General features: G+C 42.1%; 1 protein-coding gene across 4 annotated transcripts; it reads right to left on the bottom strand.

Annotated features, from left to right (window-relative positions):
- Window positions 1-7,131: 7,131 nt before the first annotated feature.
- LOC110521485 (alpha/beta hydrolase domain-containing protein 17A) lies at window positions 7,132-16,486 on the bottom strand. Of its 4 annotated transcripts, none has more exons than XM_021599066.3 (5): window positions 16,368-16,486; window positions 14,704-15,085; window positions 13,562-13,756; window positions 12,948-13,127; window positions 7,132-11,712 (listed from the first exon to the last, which is right to left on the bottom strand). In XM_021599066.3, exons 2-5 carry the CDS (start codon window positions 15,075-15,077, stop codon window positions 11,487-11,489), a joined length of 975 nt encoding a protein of 324 aa, XP_021454741.1. In that variant the 5' UTR covers window positions 15,078-15,085; window positions 16,368-16,486; the 3' UTR covers window positions 7,132-11,486. The 4 variants fall into 4 exon arrangements, with proteins under 4 accessions (XP_021454741.1, XP_021454740.1, XP_021454739.1 ...); XM_021599065.3 differs by having other exon boundaries at window positions 15,255-16,462; XM_021599064.3 differs by lacking the exon at window positions 16,368-16,486 and adding an exon at window positions 15,992-16,221.
- Between the last annotated feature and the right edge of the window lie 5,536 nt (window positions 16,487-22,022).

Genomic DNA, 22,022 nt, shown 5'->3' with positions numbered 1-22,022 from the left:
CTAGATGAAACACTGTTTAAGTTTGGTGAATAACTGATTGTGTGTTGAACCTAGTCAATAGAAAAACCTGCATAGAGTTTCAAAACAAATGCATTTTTGATCTGTCAAAGTGTGGTAAAAATGTACCGTATACTTGTGAAATGCACCAAAGCGAGAAAAATAAACTAATCAGAAAGGGCTTTCTCAATCGTTGGAAAATGGTATGTCTTCGGCCTGGCTTTCAGAGCTCAGATTACCAGTCAAATACCATACCAAATCCAAGAGTTGGCTGAGTGAAGTAGGCTACCTGATCCCATCTGTATGTGTGCTTTAGCCAACTCTGCTGTGCCATGTGTGGTCCTTGTCAAGCCAAACATGAATGTATGGCATCATGACAATAGTCACAGGAGTTTTCTTAAGACAGATCTGGGACCAGGGCACGGCTACAGAAACTCTTCCTCTCCTATCCTGTACTTCTGCTTCCCCACAGTGGAGATCCAGTTATCCATTGGTCTGACCAGGGGTGTATTCATTAGTCGGATTCCATTGCAAAACGTTTGGTCTTTCGCAAAACATTTTGCTACAGAAACCGTTACCGTTTACTCTAGAAACAAAACGGAAGCAAACAGAACCTACCTGAATTTGTCCAATAGAAACTCTTGTTTTCTTTGCTAAATGTTTTCTGTTTGGATAAATGTTTTTGAACGGAATCTGACTAATGAATAAACCCCAGGCCTTACTCCCCCTAACGACTGATCATGGACAGTTCGAAGCCAGGGTGGAGACGGGCATGTTTGAGCAGGTGGTCGTTTCGCATGAAGTGCATGGCACACAGTAGGCACTGGAACCGTTTCTCGCCCGTGTGAGTCCACAGGTGGCGGAATTGTTCATCAGAACAGGAGAACTTTTGTCACAGTCGGGCCAGGAACAGTTGTAACGGATGTGAAACGGCTAGCTTAGTTAGTGGTGCGCGCTAAATAGCTTTTCAATCGGTGATGTCACTTGCTCTGAGACCTTGAAGTAGTGGTTCCCCTTGCTCTGCAAGGGCCACGGCTTTTGTGGAGCGATGGGTGACGATGCTTCATGGGTGACTGTTGTGTGCAGAGGGTCCCTGGTTCGCGCCCGGGTATGGGCGAGGGGACGGTCTAAAGTTATACTGTTACACAGTTGTAGGGCTTCTCACCTGGGATGGGATGAAGAAACTGTTATTATTCACAACCAACATACTTGCTACTCTGTATGAAACACGCATACCCTCAGTGGTGTAAAGTAATTAAGTAAACATGTATTGAAGAAATTCTTCTGTTTTTGGGAGGTATCTGTACTTTACTATTTATATTTTTGATAACTTTAACTCCATTAAATTCCTAATGTACTCATGGAATTTTTTACATGTTTCCTGCCACCCAAAAGTATTCATTACATTTAAAATGTTTAGAAGGAAGAAAATGGTCTAATTTATACACTAATCGAGAACATGTGGTCATCCCTACTGCCTCTGATCTGGCAGACTCACTTAAACACAAATGCTTTGTTTGTAAATGATGTCTGAGTGCTGGAGTCTGTCAAATAAAAAAATGGTGCAGTCTGGTTGGCTTATAAGGAATGTGAAATGATTTATAGCATTTAAGTATAGTTTAGCATATACTTTTAGAATTTTACTCAAGTACTATTTTACTGGGTGACTTTTACTTGAATAATTTCCATGCAATCTGCAGTTGAAACAATAAGACATTTTCTGCCCCTGTTTTGGGTAAAAAAAACTGAGGGATGGAGCTGGAGAAATGTAACCCCTCTCAAATTCATAGACCGAGCTATAGATGCAAGTACTGACCATCCATTATATCAGAATTATAGTTTTAACCATGTTGTGAGGCTATGTAGTGTTTGTTTACATTTACTTTGTTTTACCCCAATGTTTGTAAACAATCGTATATTTTAGGTTCTAATGTACAACAGTTTAACTAAGCTCATGAGGCATTAATAATATTATTGAAGAATCAATGGGTACATAGCATTAATTTGTCCCAAAAAAATTATGTAGCAACTGCAGATTGCCGCTTTAAGCAGTGGTGTAAATTCCTAAAGAAAATATTGTACTTTTTACACCATTTTCCCTGACTACCAAAAGTACTCATTACATTTTAAATGCTTAGCAGCACAGGAAAATAGTCATTCACACACTTATCAAGAGAACACGTGGTCATCCCTACTGCCTCTGGTCTGGTGGATTCACTAAACACACATGCATCTTTTGTAAATAATGTCTGAGTGTTGGAGTGGGACACTGGCTACCTGAATTTTTTTAATAAACAGCTTTGCTAAATAATAGGAATTTTAAATGATTTATACTTTTACTATTGATTCTTAAGTGTTTTACTCAAGTATTTTACTGGCTGACTTTTATCTTTATTTAACTAGGCAAGTCAGTTAAGAACACATTCTTCGTTTCAATGACGGCCTAGAAACGGTGCGTTAACGGCCTTGTTCAGGGGCAGAACGACAGATTTGTACCTTGTCGGCTCGGGAAATGGGTAGCCCAGGGTAGCCTATTTGAGTAACTTCCCATTAAGTTATCAATACTTTTACTGAAGTATGACAAATGGATACTTTTTCCACCAATGCATCCTTTTAGCGCTCAGATGTCTATTACATTTGACTGTAGCCAATAGTTGACGAAGCATGGAGGCTAACTGCTAAGCTATGCACATAGGCCTACCTGTCTGTCCTTATATACCACTTCTGGTACGACTTTTTCCTGCGATCGAACGTAGCCTAAAAACGTGTCGCTTCACATAGCCTCTATTGTTTGGTTGTCCATCACATTGGACTGTAACGTTAGGCTAATAATAGTCAGTGCTATCCGGGATCCTTGACCATCCCTACCCTAACCTTAACCCCTACCCTAACCATATACCTTACCGTAACCAGTTTAAATTCATATTCAATGGGGGTAAGGATGTCCCAGGGATACCCATATAGCAAGGACCCAAATAACAGATGACTGAGCATAGAGGAAGAGGCAAAGCAAGAGGTTTTACTCTGCCCAAAAATCTGTCCACTAAAACAAACTCACAAAGTGAGGTATTTGTGTATGGTGGTCAATACCTGTTGAATTTGTTCCAACAAAAAATGTGCTTGCTAATTTGAGGCTTGTTTGATCGAATAGAAAGAAGTCTTGTAACGATTAGGTTGATGCGACTGCACTGATATAAATGTTTACCAAAAAACGACTGTCTGAGTTGGTCATCATGGATATAACCAATTTTAGCATGGACATTGGAAGTGATTTCACCATTAATTTTCTATATATTCAGGGTTCACTCAAACATTGTTTTAAGCTTTGTTTTACTATTGACAATTTTATAGCTGATTTCGGGATTGTATATTGTATTCACTCTCCTTAAATATAAGTCATCTGATTTATTTGTTTGTGGGAATTGTTTAATCAAACTTTTACGCTGCCAACTCCTGAATCATATCAGGGCATAAAAACTACAATCTGTGGCGAAGGATGATATTGCTACTTACCGCGGACCCAAGGTAAACTGGACGTTTCTGATTGGTTTTGTGACAATGAGCAGCCTCTCCCTGCTTGGCTCGATGGGATATGTACTGACACAGCCAGATACAAATTAAGTCTGAAGTTTACATACATTTTAGCCAAATACATTTAAACTCATCTTTTCATAATTCCTGACATTTAATCCAAGTAAAAGATTCCCTGTTTTAGGTCAGTTAGGATCACCACGTTCTTTTAAGAATGTGAAATGTCAGAATAATAGCAGAGAGAAGGATTTATTTCAGCTTTTATTTCTTTCATCACATTCCCAGTGGGTCAGAAGTTTACATACACTCAATTAGTATTTGGTAGCATTGCCTTTAAATTGTTTAACTAGGATCAAACGTTTCGGGTAGCCTTCCACAAGCTTCCCACAATAAGTTGGGTGAATTTTGGCCCATTCCTCCTGACAGGGCTGGTGTAACGGAGTTGGGTTTGTAGGCCTCCTTGCTCTCACACGCTTTTTCAGTTCTGCCCACAAATTTTATATAGGATTGAGGCCAGGGCTTTGTGATGGCCACTTCAATAGCTTGACTTTGTTGTCCTTAAGCCATTTTGAAACTGACTATTGTATTTGTTGATTTTAAATCAGACTTTATTAATATAATTAGTAAGCACAAGTTAATTGACACAAGAAAACTGGAGAAAATAGCAATTCTACAGAGCACAATGAGTACAATTAATGGCTAAATTACCTGCACATATTTACTAAATAAACTAAAGTGGAAAAAAAAGTTACAAGAAAATTACATATCAATAATGAGGCTATATAGAGGTGGTACCGGTACCGAGCCAATGTGCGGGGGTACAGGTTCGTCAAAGTAATTTGTAAAGTGACCATGCATAGATAATAAACTGTGAGTAGCAGCGGCGTTGGGTGGGGGTCAGTCAATGTATATAGTCCGGGTGACCATTTGATTAATTGTTTGGCAGTCTTATGGCTTGGGCTAGAAGCTTTTAAAGAGCCTTTTGGTCCTGGACTCTGGGCTCCGGTGCCGCTTACCCTGGGGTAGCAAAGAGAACAGTCTATGACTTGGGTGACTTGAGTCTTTGACCATTTTTTGGGCCTTCCTCTGACACCGCCTAGTGATGCAACCGGTCAGGATGCTCTCAATGGAGCAGTTGTATAACTTTTTGAGGATCTGGGGACCTCTGCCAAATATTTTCAGCCTCCTGAGGGGGAAAGGTGTTGTCGTGCCCTCTTCACGACTGTCTTGGTGTGTTTGGACCATAATAGTTCGTTGGTGATGTGGTCACCAAGGAAATTGACATTCTCGACCCGCTCCACTTCAGCCCCGTCGATATTAATGGGGGCCTGTTCGGCCCTCCTTTTCCTATAGTCCACGATCCGCTCCTTTGTCTTGCTCACATTGAGAGAGAGGTTGTTGTCCTGGCACCACACTGCCAGGTCTCTTACCTTCTCTCTATAGGCTGTCTCATCGTTGTCGGTGATCAAGCCTACCACTGTTATGTTGTCAGCAAACTTAATGATGGTGTTGGAGTTGTGCTTGGCCACGCAGTCGTAGATGAACAGGGAGTACAGGAGGGGACAAAGCACGCACCCTTGAGGGGCCCCAGTGGTGAGGATCAGCATGGCAGATGTGTTGTTGCCTACCCTTACTACCTGGGGGTGGCCCGTCAGGAAGTCCAGGATCCAATTGCAGAGGGAGGTGTTTAGTCCCACCATGATGGTGTTGATGTGAGCCATGACCAGCCTTTCAAAGCACTTCATGGGTACCGACGTGAGTGCTACGGAGCGGTAATCATTTAGGCAGGTTACCTTCACTTTCTTGGGCACAGGGACTATGGTCGTCTGTTTGAAACATGTAGGTATTACAGACTCAGGGAGAGGTTGAAAATGTCAGTGAAGACACTTTCCAATTTGTCCACACATGCTTTGAGTACACGTCCTGGTAATCCGTCTGGCCCAGCGGCTTTGTGAATGTTGACCTGTTTAAAGGCTACGGAGAGCGTGATTGCAGTTGTCTGGAACAGCCGGTGCTCTCATGCATGCTTCAGTGTTGCTTGCCTCGAAGCGCGCATAACAGGTATTTCGCGACACGGGAGCTCGGCGGCTGGGTTTTACTTTGTAGTCCGTAATATTTTTCATACCCTGCCACATTCGACGAGCATCAGAGCCGGTGTAGTAGGATTTAATTTTAGTCTTCTATTGAAGCTTTGCGTGTTTGATGGTTCGTCTGATGGCATAGCGGGATTTCATATAAGTGTCCGGATTAGTGTCCCGCTCTTTGCAGATGTTGCTTGTAATCCATGACTTCTGTTTGGGAAATACATATGGTCACTGTGGGGACGACGTCGTCGATGCACTTGTTGATGAAGCCCGTGACTGAGGTGATATACTCCTCAATGCCATTGGATGAATCCAGGGAACTTATTCCAGTCGTTGCTAGCAAAACAGTCCTGTAGCGTAGCATCCGCATCATCTGACCACTTCCGTATTGAGTGAGTCACTGGTACTTCCTGCTTTAGTTTTTGCTTGTTAGCAGGAATCAGGAGGATAGAATTATGGTCAGATTTGCAAAATGGAGGGCGAGGGAGATCTATGTATGGATAAAGGTGGTCTAGATTTTTTTCTTTCTCTGGTTGCACATGTGACATGCTGGTAGAAATTAGGTTAAAACTGATTTAAGTTTGCCTGCATTAAAGTCCCCAGCCACTAGGAGCGCCACTTCTGGATGAGCATTTTCTTGTTCGCTAATGGCCTTATACAGCTCGTTGAGTGCGGTCTTAGTGCAAGCATCGGTTTGTGGTGGTAAATAGACGACTACGAATAATATAGATGATAACTCTATTGGTAGATAGTGTGGTCTACAGCTTATCGTGAGGTATTCTACCTCAAGCGAAGCAATAACTCAAGACTTCTTTAATATTAGACATCGCGCACCAGCAGATATTGACAAATAGACACACCCCCGCCCCTCATCTTACCAGACATAGCTGCTCTGTCCTGCTAATACATCGAGAAGCCAGCCAGCTCTATATTACCTGTGTCGTTCAACCACGTCTCAGTGAAACATTAGATATTACAGTTTAATGTTCCGTTGGTAGGATAGTCTTAATCGTAGATTGTCCAGTTTGTTTTCCAATGATTTTACGTTAGTCAATAATACAGAGGGAAGTGGTGGTTTACCTACTCGTTGGCAAATTCCTACAAGGCACCCCGCCCTCCTCCCCCTTTCCTCAGTCTTTTCTTCATGCTGATGACGGGGATTTGGGCCTCTTCTTGACAAAGCAGTATATCCTTTGCGTCGGAATCATTAAATAAGAAATCTTCGTCCAGTTCAAGGTGAGTAATCGCTGTTCTGATGTCCAGAAGCTCTTTTCAGTCATAAGAGACGGTAGCAGCAACATTAAGTACAAAATAGCACAGTTGGTTAGGAGCCCGTAAAACCCACCAGCCGTATAGCAGCTGGTAGACGAGCCCTCTGAGGCCTTTTCCAACACTTATGCTGCTCGCTCTTTATTGCATTCCAAAGGTGAATCCCAAAGATTAATGGGAAAATGGTGAATAGAGAGCAGTTCTATATCAATGTGAGAAACATAATAGGAATCACGACAGACACAGAAGGTTTATTTTATCAATGCATGATGTTTGTTTTTATTTTTGGAGTAAAGATAAAACATTTCTATAACGTAACATAACAAAGTTGTAAATAATAAACAATGCATAACTGGATAGAATAACACACCAACCCATCATCACCTTGGATCCAAATACTCACCCCAAAAAATGATCCATAGAGATAGCACATACAGTGCCTTCGGAAAATATTCAGACCCATTGACTTTTTCCACATTTTGTTACGTTAGCCTTATTCTAAAATTGATTAAATAGATATAAATCCTCAGCAATCTAAACACAATACACCATAATGAGAAAGCGAAAACAGGTTTTTCTAAATGTGTGTAAATGTATTACAAATAAAAACCAGATACCTTATGTAAATAAGTATTCAGACCCTTTGTTATGAGACTCGAAATTGAGCTCCGGTGCATCCTGTTTCTATTGATCATCCTTCAGATGTTTCTACAACTTGATTGGAGTCCACCTGTGGTAAATGCAATTGATTGGACATGATTTGGAAAGGCACACACCTTTCTATATAAAAGGTCCCTCAGTTGACAGTGCATGTCAGCGCATAAACCAAGCCATGAGGTCGAAGGAATTGTCCGTAGAGCTCCGAGACAGGATTGTGTCGAGGCACAGATCTGGAGAAGGGTACCAAAATATTTATGCAGCATTGAAGATCCCCAAGAACACAGTGGCCTCCATCATTCTTACATGGAAGAAGTTTGGAACCACCAAGACTCTTCCTAGAGTTGGCCGCTCGGCCAAACTAAGCAATTGGGGGAGAAGGGCCTTGGTCAGGGAGGTGACCAAGAACCCGATGGTCCCACTAACAGAGCTGTAGAGTTCCTCTGTGGAGATGAGAACCTTCCAGAAGGACAACCATCTCTGCAGCACTCTACCAATCAGGCCTTTATGGTTGAGTGGCAAGACGGAAGCCACTCCTCAGTAAAAAGGCACATGGCAGCTTGGAGTTTGCCATGAGCCACCTAAAGACTCAGACCATGAGAAACAAGATTCTCTGGTCTGATGAAACCAAGATTGAACATTTTGGCCTGAATGCCAAGTGTCACATCTGGAAGAAACCAGTTACCATCCCTACAGGGAAGCATGGTGGTGGCAGCATCTTGCTGTGTGGATGTTTTTCAGAGGCAGGGACTGGGAGACTAGTCAAGATCGAGGCAAAGATGAACAGAGCAAAGTACAGAGATCCTTGATGAAAACCTGCTCCAGAGCACTCAGGACCTCAGACTGGGTTGAACGTTCACCTTCCAACAGGACCACGACCCTAAGCACACAGCCAAAAGAATGCAGGAGTGGCTTCGGGACAAGTCTCTGAATGTCCTTGAGTAGACCAGCCAGAGCCCGGACTTGAACCCGATCAAACGTCTCTGGAGAGACCTGAAAATAGCTGTGCAGCAACGCACCACATCCAACCTGACAGAGCTTGAGAGAACCTGCAGAGAAGAATGGTAGAAACTCCCCAAATATAGGTGTGCCGAGCTTGTAGCGTCATACCCAAGACGACTCAAGGTTGTAATCGCTGCCAAAGGTGCTTCAACAAAGTACTGAGTAAATGGTCTGAATACTTTTGTAAATGTTATATTTACGTTTTTTTTTTTTTTATAAATTAGCAAAAATGTCTAAACCTGTTTTTGCTTTGTCATTATGGGGTATTATGTGTAGCTTGATGAGTAAAATAATACAATTGAATCAACTTTAGAATAAGGCTGTAACCTAACAAAATGTAGAAAAAGTCAAGGGATCTGAATACTTTTCGAAGGCACATTACGTTTGATTACAAAAATGTATTTCCATAACTTAGTTTCTTCAAACAAAAGCTCTGAATGTGTGTCTGGAACTCGTCTCACACTCGAAGTACAGTCAGTCTGTCACCTCCCACTAGGGTTGCAAAATTCTGTGAACTTTCAATAAATTCCCTTGTTTTCCATGAGTCCTGGTTGGATGACTTGAGTCCTGCTTACTCCCTCCTGCGTCCGGGGAACCCTCCAACTGGGATTTCGGGAAAACAAGTGAATTTCTTCTATGTTCCCAGAATTTTGCAACCCTACCTCCCACAGACACATGCTCCTCTCTCAGACCACCCAGACACAAATCAGTTGTATTGCTTGTATTCTCGATACAATAGTCCATCATAGGGAGTAAACACTCACTTCTGTTCCCTAACTGTATGCAGTGGCTGATAAGAAACCCATGTACTATGGGTGATGTGATGGACTTTCTCTTTGGTTCTGATGAACATACCATTAGAAAAGCAGGCCCGCTTTGTTCAAGACAGAACATTTCCTGTTAAACTTTGGTTGCTATGAACATGTTATCCTGACTCCCCCAAAACCCAACCCAAGGATCTCCACTATCTTGTGGTGGTGGACCCCATATGCCAGAGAAGTTGGGCATTCGTCCAAGTCAACTTTCACACACAGACGGACAGAAATGGTGGAATCCCAAGTCTGTCTGAAATAGTGTGGCAACAGGATGAAGTGAGTGAAAAGGGCTAGTTGGAGCTGAAAAGGGAGCCTGCTCAAAATAAACGTGGTCAATAACAAAATAGAGCACATCCTATTCCATAGCTCTACTAATGTTATAATGAAGTGTTATTTACCCTAAAATGAAGTAAACAAGAAACTAAATCACACATGTAACATGACATGGCTGAATAAGTGTTTTCAAATATCATATGGGACCAGCAGCGTGTATTGGCTCCACTCTACTGTACAGCGTAAAAAATATTATTGAAACATGTATGACTGTTCAATTTCCCATCAAACTAAGCTGCATTAATGGATGTGGAGAGTGTGACCCTTTTCAATCCATTTTATCCTAATCTTTAGCAGCAAGTTCAGTTAATACTCCATCCAGCTTAGTCTCAACTGACCCGACCCAATTTACTATGTGAATGGCCATTACTGGCAAAAGCTTAGTGATTCACAATGATTTAGTGTTTTTGGAGGTATGAAATAAACTCACTGATTTAGAAATACCTAAAGTGAAATTGTTTGTACAACTCTGTAAATCACTTACAAAAAAGCCTTTGAAAACATCTGAAGCTGGATGTGGAACCACCATTTCAGACAGAAACCCAGTAAGAAGTGAATTTAGTTCAGTGCGTGAAACATAAGAGCGGTTGCCGTGCTAGAAACATAAGAGTGGTTGCTGAGCTAGAAACATAAGAGTGGTTGCTGAGCTAGAAACATAAGAGTGGTTGCCGTGCTTGAAACATAAGAGTGGTTGCCGAGCTAGAAACATAAGAGTGGTTGCTGAGCTAGAAACATAAGAGTGGTTGCCGAGCTAGAAACATAAGAGTGGTTGCCGAGCTAGAAACATAAGAGTGGTTGCTGAGCTAGAAACATAAGAGTGGTTGCTGAGCTAGAAACATAAGAGTGGTTGCCGAGCTAGAAACATAAGAGTGGTTGCCGAGCTAGAAACATAAGAGTGGTTGCTGAGCTAGAAACATAAGAGTGGTTGCCGAGCTAGAAACATAAGAGTGGTTGTCGAGCTAGAAACATAAGAGTGGTTGCCGAGCTAGAAATCATTAGTGCCTTAGAGATATGCAAGAGACTTAAGAATGCTTTTGAAACAATTAATTTGGCTGAAATGTTGAACTTCAGCCAAAGCAAAAAATTCAGCAACTTTTTGCTCTAATCACTTTATGGATTCAAATGAATCCATGCTTAATAATGATAAAAATGTCTGATTTATATGTCTATGAAACAAATGATTCATAGACTATTAATCTGACATCTTAATTGTAAACGAGAGAGAGCTAAGAAGATTCCACACAAAACATGAGCAACAAACCTGCTTTCAAACAGGACAGTTATACTAATCTGTCAATACCACATGATTTGTAAAGTAGTGGCTCAGTGTCATGTGTTATAAAAGATAAAATGACAAATATTCATCACACAATTATTTGTCCATGTTAGGGTTGTTAGTTAAAGTTGAATCATGTGTAAATGTCTCAGAGGTTAAACAGTACATGTTTGGAACACCTGACCTATCTGAGGTTGTGTTAGGCTGGGGTAAGAGAGAGGGGCTTTAGACAGACCAGTAGAGAGCCCTCCATGTCTGGGTTGCATTCTTGCACTGTCCCCGGGGCGGGAGGTGGACTAGAGAATCCCTGACCAGTATTAATGACAGAGACAGAAAAGATGGAAAACAACAAAAAGACAGGGCTGCGAGCATCCAGACAAAGTTGACCAAAAGGTGAAGGATTATTCATTCTGAGAGGCCAGGCTTCACCCCTCTTCCCAGACAGAGCCACCCATTTTCACTGACCCACTCCGACCAGGGGAACAGCACGGAGCCAGAGGAGGACTGGGGGCTCAGGTGGTATCAGGCGTGCTGTGCGGCCAGCTCCTGGCCAATGAAGCGGCGCAGGCGCTCCAGGTACTGGCTGTACAGTTCGATGTCATTGTGTCCCGCCCCCTCCACCCAGAGTGGTTCCACGGCCTTGGGACAGCGCTCGAACAGAGCCAGGCCGTGGGAGAAGTCGATCACCTCGTCCTCCGTCCCGTGAATGATCAGCACTGGCGACGTGATCTTAGACACCTTCTCAATGCTGATAGAGAGAGAGGAAATAGAGTTAGAGACTGGGGATAAGGGAAGCAAAGGTAGTCACTTGATTACCATGTGTGTAACAACACTGTTATAACTAAGTATGTTCTTAAAGGATAACCGTGGACAGAAAGCGTTGTACAGACTTCTGTCTGTTCTAGCATGGCCGGTTAGTGCAACCTGCCCTCTGCAACTAGGAGCACTGACCAGCGACTGTTGCCAAACAGGTCGAGGAACAAACAGGACAGACAGTAGATAAATGAGAGCACAATATTGCTGCATGTAAATGCATCTCCCAGCTCAGCTCAATCAACTAGTTCAGAAGGAAGAGAGTATTCATAGTCCTCCCTCTGTCCCACACATAACTGTGGGTTGGCTATAAGCACATACAGATCTGAACCAAGCTAGTATTACATTACTGGGAGTCCACTGACCGGATGGCATATGGCAGGGGTCGGAAATGGGCGGCCTGCGGGCCAAAACCGGCCTGCGAGTGATTTTAGTTTATCAAAAAAGACTCAAATCACAAGGAACTCAGCAAAAACGTTGTATTCCTACAAATACTTGTTCAAGTGTACAAATTATCAGAATTTTCTGGCCCCCGACCATCCGCTTGGACATCGGTCCTCGGCTGAATCTAGTTACCTACTCCTGGAGTATGGGAGTCAGTGTGGGCTGAAGAGTGGGGAGAGCCAGCTAGCCAACAGGCACCCAGTGGTGGGAGAACTCAGGGAGGTGGAGGAGAACACTGGAGGCTTTCACCACAGAGCAGAGGCATCCTCGTCACCTACTCTACTCCTACACTGGCACTGCCTGGTACTGTACTGGACTGTAATGGAATTCTATTCAGTGAACAAACATGTGATTCTAATGGCTCAAATACCACACCATCACACTTTACATAATAAAGGGTGATGATATGATAAAATGACTGGAGGAGTCAGTGTTTACGACACCTGCTTATGATCTGATGCAGAGTGAGAGATGACTCAGTTGTGACTCAGATGTGATGAGGCTGTTTCCCCATAGAGAGAGAGAGACTGAATAATGTAATACATGAAAGAGATTGCAGTTCTTCTTCTTTTAGTTGGACAAACCTTTTGCCACTTACATTTCCATTTCTACACTTATATCCTAATCTCTTTATGTGCTTTTATGTGAAAATGCCAAAAGGCAGACAGACAAGCAGTCAGAGTTGAAGATAAAGAGATAAGGAGGATGGTGTTGTAGGTTACTCACTTGGGGAAAGCATCAAAGCAGTAGGTCTTCTTGGTGTCTGGGAAGGCCACCCGCATGCCAGAGGTGAGGGGGGAGTGGAGCACCACGGCAGCACACTCATACCGAGATGCCAGGTCGACCGTGGGCACGGTGCCAATGCTCTGCCCGTACAGGATTATGTTCTCTGGACTGATGCCATATCTGATCACAACCAGGAAAAAAAGAGGAATTAAACACAATCATGTCAGGGAAAAGCTAGGAGTAGCAAACACTAAAACAATTTGAACATAAATCACTCCTATGAAGCCTAAACTATGATAATATATAATGACAACATACTTTTATCATATAGATCTAGGAGTAAACGGGTAACAAATGTCTGCGAACATGGCATGCCTAACATAAAAACCAGCTGTAGCTCCATAACATCTATCCAAGGACAGCCATTGATAACACAGCATCCCATCAAACTAATGAAACAGTCCATTAGCTGCATGAGCCTGTCATTGTGTGACATTACACCCCCCCCCCCCCCTCTGTAAGGTGACATCTCCCACTGACGACACAGCCGTCCCTCCCTGACATGATGATGTATAGAGCTCCAGCCTGCCCAGCCCTGTGAGTTGGGTAAGTACCGTGTGCGCAGGGCCTGCCAGGCGGCGTCAATGTCAGCGTAGAGGTTCTTCTCTGAAGGCTTGCCCGTGCTGACACCGTAGCCGGAGTAGTCGTAGGAGAAGATATTGCAGTTGATACGCGTTCCCAGGCCGATATAGAAGCTGCTCATCTGGCCAAGGTCCACCGCATTGCCGTGAGAGAACAGCACTGTGAACCTGGTGAGAGAGGCCACAGAGAGACAACTAGGTTACCGAGATAGACCGTACCTGGTCTTTTTACCTATCCTGACCTGTACTGTGTGAACAGCAGATTCCCATTAAAACCTCAGGAATTACCGATTTGAATGGGACTTGAATGTGCTGATTAAGATAAACCGGTTACGGCCACAGACTGAAGAGAGGACTAGTTCACTAAGTTTAACTCCTGTCTTTTTACTTGTTCTGTATTACATGAATAATAGGGTTGCTATTCCCCAAGCATCAGCCATGTGCTTTCTATTCAGGAATGCAAGCTGTGCTCCCTAAAGCCACTGGATACTCTCTATTCCCTAAAGAGACTTGGCCCCTCCCATACAGTAAGTAATTGCTTTGCTCTTGGGCTTTTTACTCAAAATACCCTGAACAAGGAGTGCCATATTACATTCACGTGTGACACTGGCACTACATTAAGTGTAACAGGACCCAGTCCATGCCTTCGCCAATCAATTGAGCTGATTACTGAAATAAATCAACAGGTGCAACAAATAGGCTACCTGAAGCCATACCATGTGAAAACATAATGATGTATAAACTCTGAAAACCAGACTATCGATCACCAATAGACAAATTAGATTATCACAACTCACCAATATCATCTTACAAAACCACAGGCAAAAAATGAGAGCATGAATTGGGGTAAAAACAAGGAGAATGGTATCGGTAGGTCAAAGAAGATGGCATGAACAATGAATGAGGAAAGCAGGAAGAGAACAGGTTTGAGATAGCCTGACACAATGAGGAAGCAAGTACAGGAAGTAAAGAAATAGCACACAAGCAAAATAATGGCATAGCAAAAACACCACAAGAGGAACAGGGGGTGAGTTTATCAGAGGATGTGTGACACATGGTGAAACAATAGAGCCTCAATGAGCCAAGGTGTGTACACACACACACGTGTGACTAACCTGGCAGTGGGGGCACAGCGGATGTACATGCATCCCACTCTGTTTCCACGACTGGAGCGGGTAAGGAACACATCTGTAGCATCCAGTTCTCTCTGGGAATACTGGAACTCGGCTCGCTCTGTCAGGTGGAGCTTCCATTTTCCTTCTGCAGGACCAGTGCTGACTGAACCCCCTACAGCAGCTCCAGGTACCCCACTAGCTCTGGATCTCAGCCCTGCGGTCCCTGCTGTCCCCGTTGCTGCAGACCCCTCTAGGTCTGGGAGGAGGGAATATGTAGGCTCAGGAGGCAGGAAGGCAAGCTTGGCAGCAATACGGCTCGGAAAGGGGGGGCAGCAGAACAGGCAGCATAGCTCACTGACAGATAGGCCATTCATTGTCCACTCTGTGGGGGCAAAGACAGATGAGCACTGTGATTGTATGTCATTCTGTACTACAACGGAATTTGATTCACAAATTCCACTGTAGTTAAACATTTCTGAACAAGACTTGACAAATGTATCTGTCATCAATGGTTAATAACAATAACATCTTATGTTAGAATTCAGGCCTACCTGTTATTGAGAAAGAAACTAACTACCATGCAAAAATCTACCAGAGATCCCAAGTCAAAACAATACTCTCCAAAACAAAACAGGGAAAGTTGTCCTGTCAGCAAAAATCAAAAAGTAGCTAAGACAGTAGTTTGAAAATGTAATTTTGAAAGTAGAATCGGAGGATTTTGAAGTATGGCTGAAGTCCACGTGAAATCCATATTTCCAAGTATTGTCTGTTGTTATTGAGGTATTTTCGTGCGCATCAACTTGATCATGGTTGGAGAGAATTGAGTAACTTTAGCCAGCAGGTAATGTTATAGCTACTTTCCCAGTTAGCTAGCTAATGACTAACTAATGAACAACTGTCTGGATCTGGATAGCAGAAAACACCCACTCTGTTTATATCTCATTACACATAACTGCAGCTGACGGTTTGCTGATAAGTGTCTATCCCACCCACTGTAGTCAGCTGTAGCTAGCAGGGTTCAACAATGTTGACCTTCTACTAGCTACCTAGCTAGCCCACAAGCGAAGGAGTCAAAGCGTTAACGTTAAGTCGTGCCTTTAAAACACGTTCAAACGGCAACGAAATAAGTAAACACACCGGCAATGCTAAAAATGATGAGACACAAATACAATTTTCGGATTAACCACAGATACCAAATCAAGGCTGGCAATCTAATGTTAGTTAGCAGAAATGTATCCGCTAACTAGCTAGCATTGGGTAGCCAGCTAACTAGTTTAGCTATTCAGACCTGGAAACACCGTCTCCTCAGATAGGACCGTCATTTATGGACTGATGCAAATATATAGCGAGACTTTAAAAAAACAAGCGTCCAGGATACCCGTTTTGATAATCACATATGTTTTGTGGTTGAAATTATTACTTTCGAGTTGCTAGCTAGCTACTGTCATTTATTAATCCATTCCATTGGCTGTGCAATATTTTTTTCCCTTCTGTTTCGCCGCGTCCGGAAATGACAGTGAAGGGGGAAAGCTTCCAATGGAAAAGCGGGGGAACTTTGATCGTCACTAGTTACTACAAACACAAAATAAAAAAAACAGCCTATTTCTACAATTTATCTTCTTAAAATAGGATTTAAAACGTTAATTTATAACCACACGACTAACCTTATGCATAACCATAGCCTTGAATTAAGAATAAAAAGCAAATGGTTGTCTTCATGTATTTCTTACGATATAGACCATTTTGACTTTGTGGCTGTGGTAACTAGTGGAAACCGAGAACTGTATTATCAAACAGATCTATGTTACAGGCAGCGTTCGGGAGCGTCAACACCCGTGATGTATCATGGGTAAATTGTGATTTATCAACTGATCAAGAAATAGCATTGATTAATTAAAGCACAGGTAGAACAATGACGGAAATAGTAATGGATTATTTTTGTAGGCACTTACTCCACCATGGTTCTTTGGACAAAGCATATGAGGAAAAGTAATGGCGTTTTTGTTGGGTTTTTGGATAAACGCAGAAAATAAGGTCTGTGGTGAAAACAGGCTTAGTTTTTATACGTTTTGCTCTATGAGATAATCTTCATCAACTAACGTATTTTTTTGTGAATTTTGAAGAATGTATGTAATAATAAACAACGTATGTAATAATAAAGGCTTCATAATTCGTAAATGTCATGTTAACTGACTGCTATTATCTGATAGAACAAATGATATAAAATATCCTAAATCTGTGTTAACCTCAGACCTTATTTTCGTAGTTTATTCCAAAACCCTATTTTTTCTCCATTCATTTTTCCCACAGGGATCGCTCAACGAACCAGAGGTAACTTTTTTTCCGGGTTTTACAACTACTAGCTGGCAAGCTCTATTTAGGATGCAATGTAATTTATAGATCAGTCTCGCCTTTAAAGTCCGCTGCAATATCGAACCAGAGGTAACTTTCTTTTCGGGTTTTACAACTACTAGCTGGCAAGCTCTATTTAGGATGCAATGTAATTTATAGATCAGTCTCGCCTTTAAAGTCCGCTGCAATATCGAACACATACCTAGTTATCTAGTATCTTTTTTTGGACCTCATTTGGGCCAACATTTCATGGGGAATGTATCCCTATTGTTTCTCTAACTACCAGATCAGATGGAATTTGAATCACTCTAAATACATACCATAATACAAATACAATAATGATGTGTGAATCACTTATTGTTCATATTGTCAATTGTTGTTTATCTCAAATGAATATAATTTTGTTGATTTAAATTTTTAAAGTATTCCGGTGTAGTGAGAATGTTATATTCGCAAGACAAGGCTATTGGGTGCTTGTAAAGATCAATTGAATAATCCTTAGAACTTCATTGGGAACTACCATGAAAAGTGGCTTACTCTTGAAAACAGTAGGCCTACACACACTTGAAGGAATGAAGGAAGCAAGAGGGTTTGGGAAGTGTTGCAGGAGGAGACATTCTTCTGGTGAGAAAATATTTCCTGTAGTGAGGCACTAAGAGGAGGTGGTTTCTGGAGTTGTACTACTTCTCTGGAAAATAGCATAGGTGTGGACTCGAGTCGCATGTATTCTGACAGCGGTCACATTTGATAACTTTAGACTTGACTTGATAGAAAATCAAATAACTTGAGCCTTGACTTGTAGCCTCGGGACTTTGACTTGAGTCTGATAATTTGAAATTGTCTGGGCAGGTTTTGTAACGTTTTATCACTCATTTTGTGGCACAGAATATCCGTTGACGACCCTCCGCGTAGCCAGACAGTAGCTGCAGCATTGACAAAAAAACGTGCAACAGAATAGCTAGTGTACGCACACTCTGATTGGATCAGCAAACAGGTTATGCGAGTTAGAGAAGAATGAGAAAAATACATATGTTTCATATATATTTTCTATATATACCTTTGTCAATTTGATCTGATTTCCAATATAAGGCTATGGTATTGCACTAGATTGTTGTCTCAAAAAGATCTCGTCTGTGTTTGACCAATGACCAGTCATCAGCATTGGCACGCAAAGGCTAGAGCGCATATCCAGAGATAAGTGACCAGAAAGCACTTGCTTAATTTTCTCAGGTTTTGCCTGGCAAAAACAGAGTACAGTTTAGAAAGCTATTTCAGAGGCATCTTCGTCAGAACAATAACAGGCTACCTACCACCTGGCGATTTCATTGATCATTTTCATATTTCAGATAGGTCTAGTTTGGGTGCCTACTGGTTATATGTCTAAAGATGGCTGTAACATCGCACTGCCTTCAAAAGTTTAAAAACACCTACTCATTCAAGGGTTTTTCTTTATTTTTACTCTTTTCTACATTGTAGAATAATCGTGAAGACATCAAAACTATGAAATAACATAAGGAATCATGTAGTAACCCAAAAAGCATTAAACAAATAAAAATATATTTTATATTTCAGATTCTTCAAATAGCCACCATTTGCCTTGATGACAGATTTGCACACTCTTGGCATTCTCTCAACCAGCTTCACCTGGAATGCTTTTCCAACCGTCTTGAAGGAGTTCCCACATATGCTGAGCACGTGTTGGCTGCTTTTCCTTCACTCTGTGGTCCGACTCACCCCAAGCCATCTCAATTTAGTTGAGGTCGGGGGATTGTGGAGGCCAGGTCATCTGATGCAGCACTCCATCACTCTCCTTCTTGGTAAAATAGCCCTTACACATCCTGGAGGTGTGTTGGGTCATTGTCCTGTTGAAAAACAAATGATAGTCCCACTAAGCCCAAACCAGATGGGATGGCGTATTGCTGCAGAATGCTGTGGTAGCCATGCTGGTTAAGTGTGCCTTGAATTCTAAATAAATCACAGTGTCACGAGCAATGCACCCCCACACCATCACACCTCCTCCTCCATGCTTTACGGTGGGAAATACACATGTGGAGATCATCCGTTCACCCACATCTCACAAAGAAATGGAGGTTGGATCCAAATATCTCCCATTTGGACTCAAGACCAAAGGACAAATTTCCACCGGTCTAATGTCCCTTGCTCATGTTCCTTGGCCCACGAAAGTCTCTTCTTCTTATTGGTATCCTTTAGAAATGGTTTCTTTGCAGCAATTCGACCCTGAAGGCCTGATTCACACAGTCTCCTCTGAACAGTTGATGTTGAAATGTGTCTGTTACTTGAACTCTGTGAAGCATTTATTTGGCCTGCAATTTCTGAGGCTGGTAACTCTAATGAACTTATCCTCTGCAGCAGAGGTAACTCTGTTTCTGTCTTCTATTCCTGTGGCGGTCCTCATGAGAGCCAGTTTCATCATAGCGCTTGATGGTTTTCGCAACTGCACTTGAAGAAACTTTGAAAGTTCTTGAAATGTTCCGTATTGACTGACCTTCATGTCTTAAAGAAATGTACTGTCGTTTCTCTTTGCTTATTTGAGCTGTTCTTGCCTTAATATGGACTTGGTCTTTTACCAAAATAGGACTATCTTTTGTATAACCCCCTACCATGTCACAACACAACCGATTGGCTCAAACGCATTGAGAAGGAAAGAAATTCCACCAATTAATTTTGAAGAAGGTACACCTGTTAATTGAAATGCATTCCAGGTGACCTCATGAAGCTGGTTTAGAGAATGACAAGTGTGCAAAGCTGGCATCAAGGCAAGGTGTGGCTATTTGAAGAATGTCAAATATAAAATATGTTTTGATTTGTTTAACACTTTTTGGGTTACTACATGATTCCATTTGTGTTATTTCATAGTTTTGTATGTCTTCACTATTATTCTACCATGTAGAACATTTTAAAAATAAAGAAAACCCCTTGAATGAGTAGGTGTTCTAAAACTTTTGACCGGTAGTGTAGGGAGAGAATATTTCCATAAATAAATATCCAGCTCCAAATATTGTTTGGTGACAATATTAACTGGTTACTTTGCAAGCTCACCAGCAATGGAGCGTCAATGAACAATTACTAGCATAGGCCTAGCTACTGGTCTTATGGTAGGTCTTGTGGTAAATTTATCAATTACTTATGAAGCTTGCATTTGGAATTTGTTATAAAACTTAATTCTTACATATAAAATTGTGTTAGACAAAATAATGAAAAGGGTTGTCTGGTAGCTTCAATAAATAGACAAAGATTTGCATGTATATCATTTATTTATTTTTTACTTTACTTGAGATGTAAAACAAAACTTGTCTTGACTCGACTCGCTCTTAGAATGCACGACTTGGACTTGACTGGAGACATGACCCGTTCTACTTGGGACACGACTTGAGACTCAGACCTTGTGACTTGCTTGTGACTCTAATAATAGTGATTTGGTCCCACCTCTGGAAAATAGGTGTCAGCATATTTTCTAAATTTTAGTTTGTTGCATGGACCTCTTCCAGGATATAGTAGTTAGTAGCTTTGTCACTGACTGGACAGTTTATAAGGTACACCCATCTAGTACTGGGTTGGACCCCCCTTTGCCTCCTGAATTCTTAGGGGCATTGTATAAAGTGTCGGAAATGTTCCACAGGGATGTTGGTCCATGCTGACGCGATGGCATCACACAGTTGCTGCAGATTGGACGGCAGTACATTCATGCTGCAAACAGCCCGTTCCATCTCATCCCAAAGATGCTGTATTAGGTTGAGGTCTGGGGACTGCGCAGGCCACTCAATTTAACTGAACTCGTTGTCATGTTATTCCACTCTTCAATTGTCCAGTGCTGTTGATCACGTGCCCACTGAAGTTGCTTCTTGTTTTTAGCTGATAGGAGTAGAACCCAGCGTGGTCATCTGCTGCAGTAGCCCATCTGCGACATGGATCAATAAGTTGTGCATTCCGAGATGTCGTTCTGCATTCCGAGATGTCGTTCTGCATACCACTGCACCGTTATTTGTCTGTTGTGGCCTGCCTGTTAGCTTGCACGATTCTTGCTATTCGCCTTTGACCTCATCTCTCCCACACAGGACTGCCACTGACTGGATGTTTTTAGTTTGTCGCATCATCCTCGTAAACCCTAGACACTGTCCTGTGTGAAAAACCCAGGAGGGCAGCCGTTTCTGAGATACTGTATCCGGCGCGCCTGGCACCAACGATCATACCACACTCAAAGTTGCTTAGGTTACTCGATTCACCCATTCAACAAACAGTAACTGAATGCCTCAATGCCTGTCTGCTTTATATAACAAGATACGTGACTCACTGTCTGTAGGAGAGATCCATTTTTGTGAATGGGGTGGTGTACCAAATAAACTGACCGGAGAGTGTGTGTAGTAAACAACTTACTCAACACATTTAAAATAGTTGAAAGGTGAGATATACCATCATTATTAAGTGTGGTGTGTTTCATTTCCAAAACAGAAGTCACATCTGAGGTAGATTGACACCTACTTTGTTGCTCAAATCCAACCAAGAGTAGTGAATGGCTGCTGATGTGGAAGTGGGAAGGGCTCTGTGGCACGGGTATACACAGCTACTGCACACATGGACATGGCTGCCTCAGTCTAGGTGTGTTACACACAGCAGGATATGTTTGCCCTCATGGTAAATTCTAGTTAGAGCCAGCATCCATTCCAGTTGAACATTTGGTGACATTGTGGACACCCATTCGTCTCTTAAGCATTTTGCAGAGTCAGAGAAACACATCAGTACAATGCATTGTGTAAATGTACAACAATAGGCTACTGCAACAATAGGCTACTGCAATATTAAGTGTTGTCCATTGAATGTACTCCAGGTGTTGGGAGGCTGTGATGGAATGTTAGGCTTTTTATAGGATAAACCGATCTCAAAGAGGAAAGTCTGAACCCTGATTTACTATATCTGTCCAGCTGTACAAATAAATACAAAAGACAGTG

The sequence above is a fragment of the Oncorhynchus mykiss genome, chromosome 4 (assembly GCF_057628025.1).
Source record: "Oncorhynchus mykiss isolate SJ-2025 chromosome 4, ASM5762802v1, whole genome shotgun sequence".
Lineage (NCBI taxonomy): Eukaryota > Metazoa > Chordata > Actinopteri > Salmoniformes > Salmonidae > Oncorhynchus > Oncorhynchus mykiss.
The sequence above is the reverse complement of the archived record's forward strand: the minus strand, read 5'-3'. Positions and strand labels throughout refer to the sequence as shown.

What these genes read in the sequence shown, in the direction of transcription:
- LOC110521485 (XM_021599064.3), bottom strand. Translation starts at nt 16,025, where the DNA reads ATGACGGTCCTATCTGAGGAGACGGTGTTTCCAG. An exon ending in TGAGGAGACGGTGTTTCCAG is followed by an intron (nt 15,086 to 15,991) that starts GTCTGAATAGCT and finishes TTGCCCCCACAG; the next exon opens with AGTGGACAATGAATGGCCTA. An exon ending in TGGCAGGCCCTGCGCACACG is followed by an intron (nt 13,128 to 13,561) that starts GTACTTACCCAA and finishes GGTTGTGATCAG; the next exon opens with ATATGGCATCAGTCCAGAGA.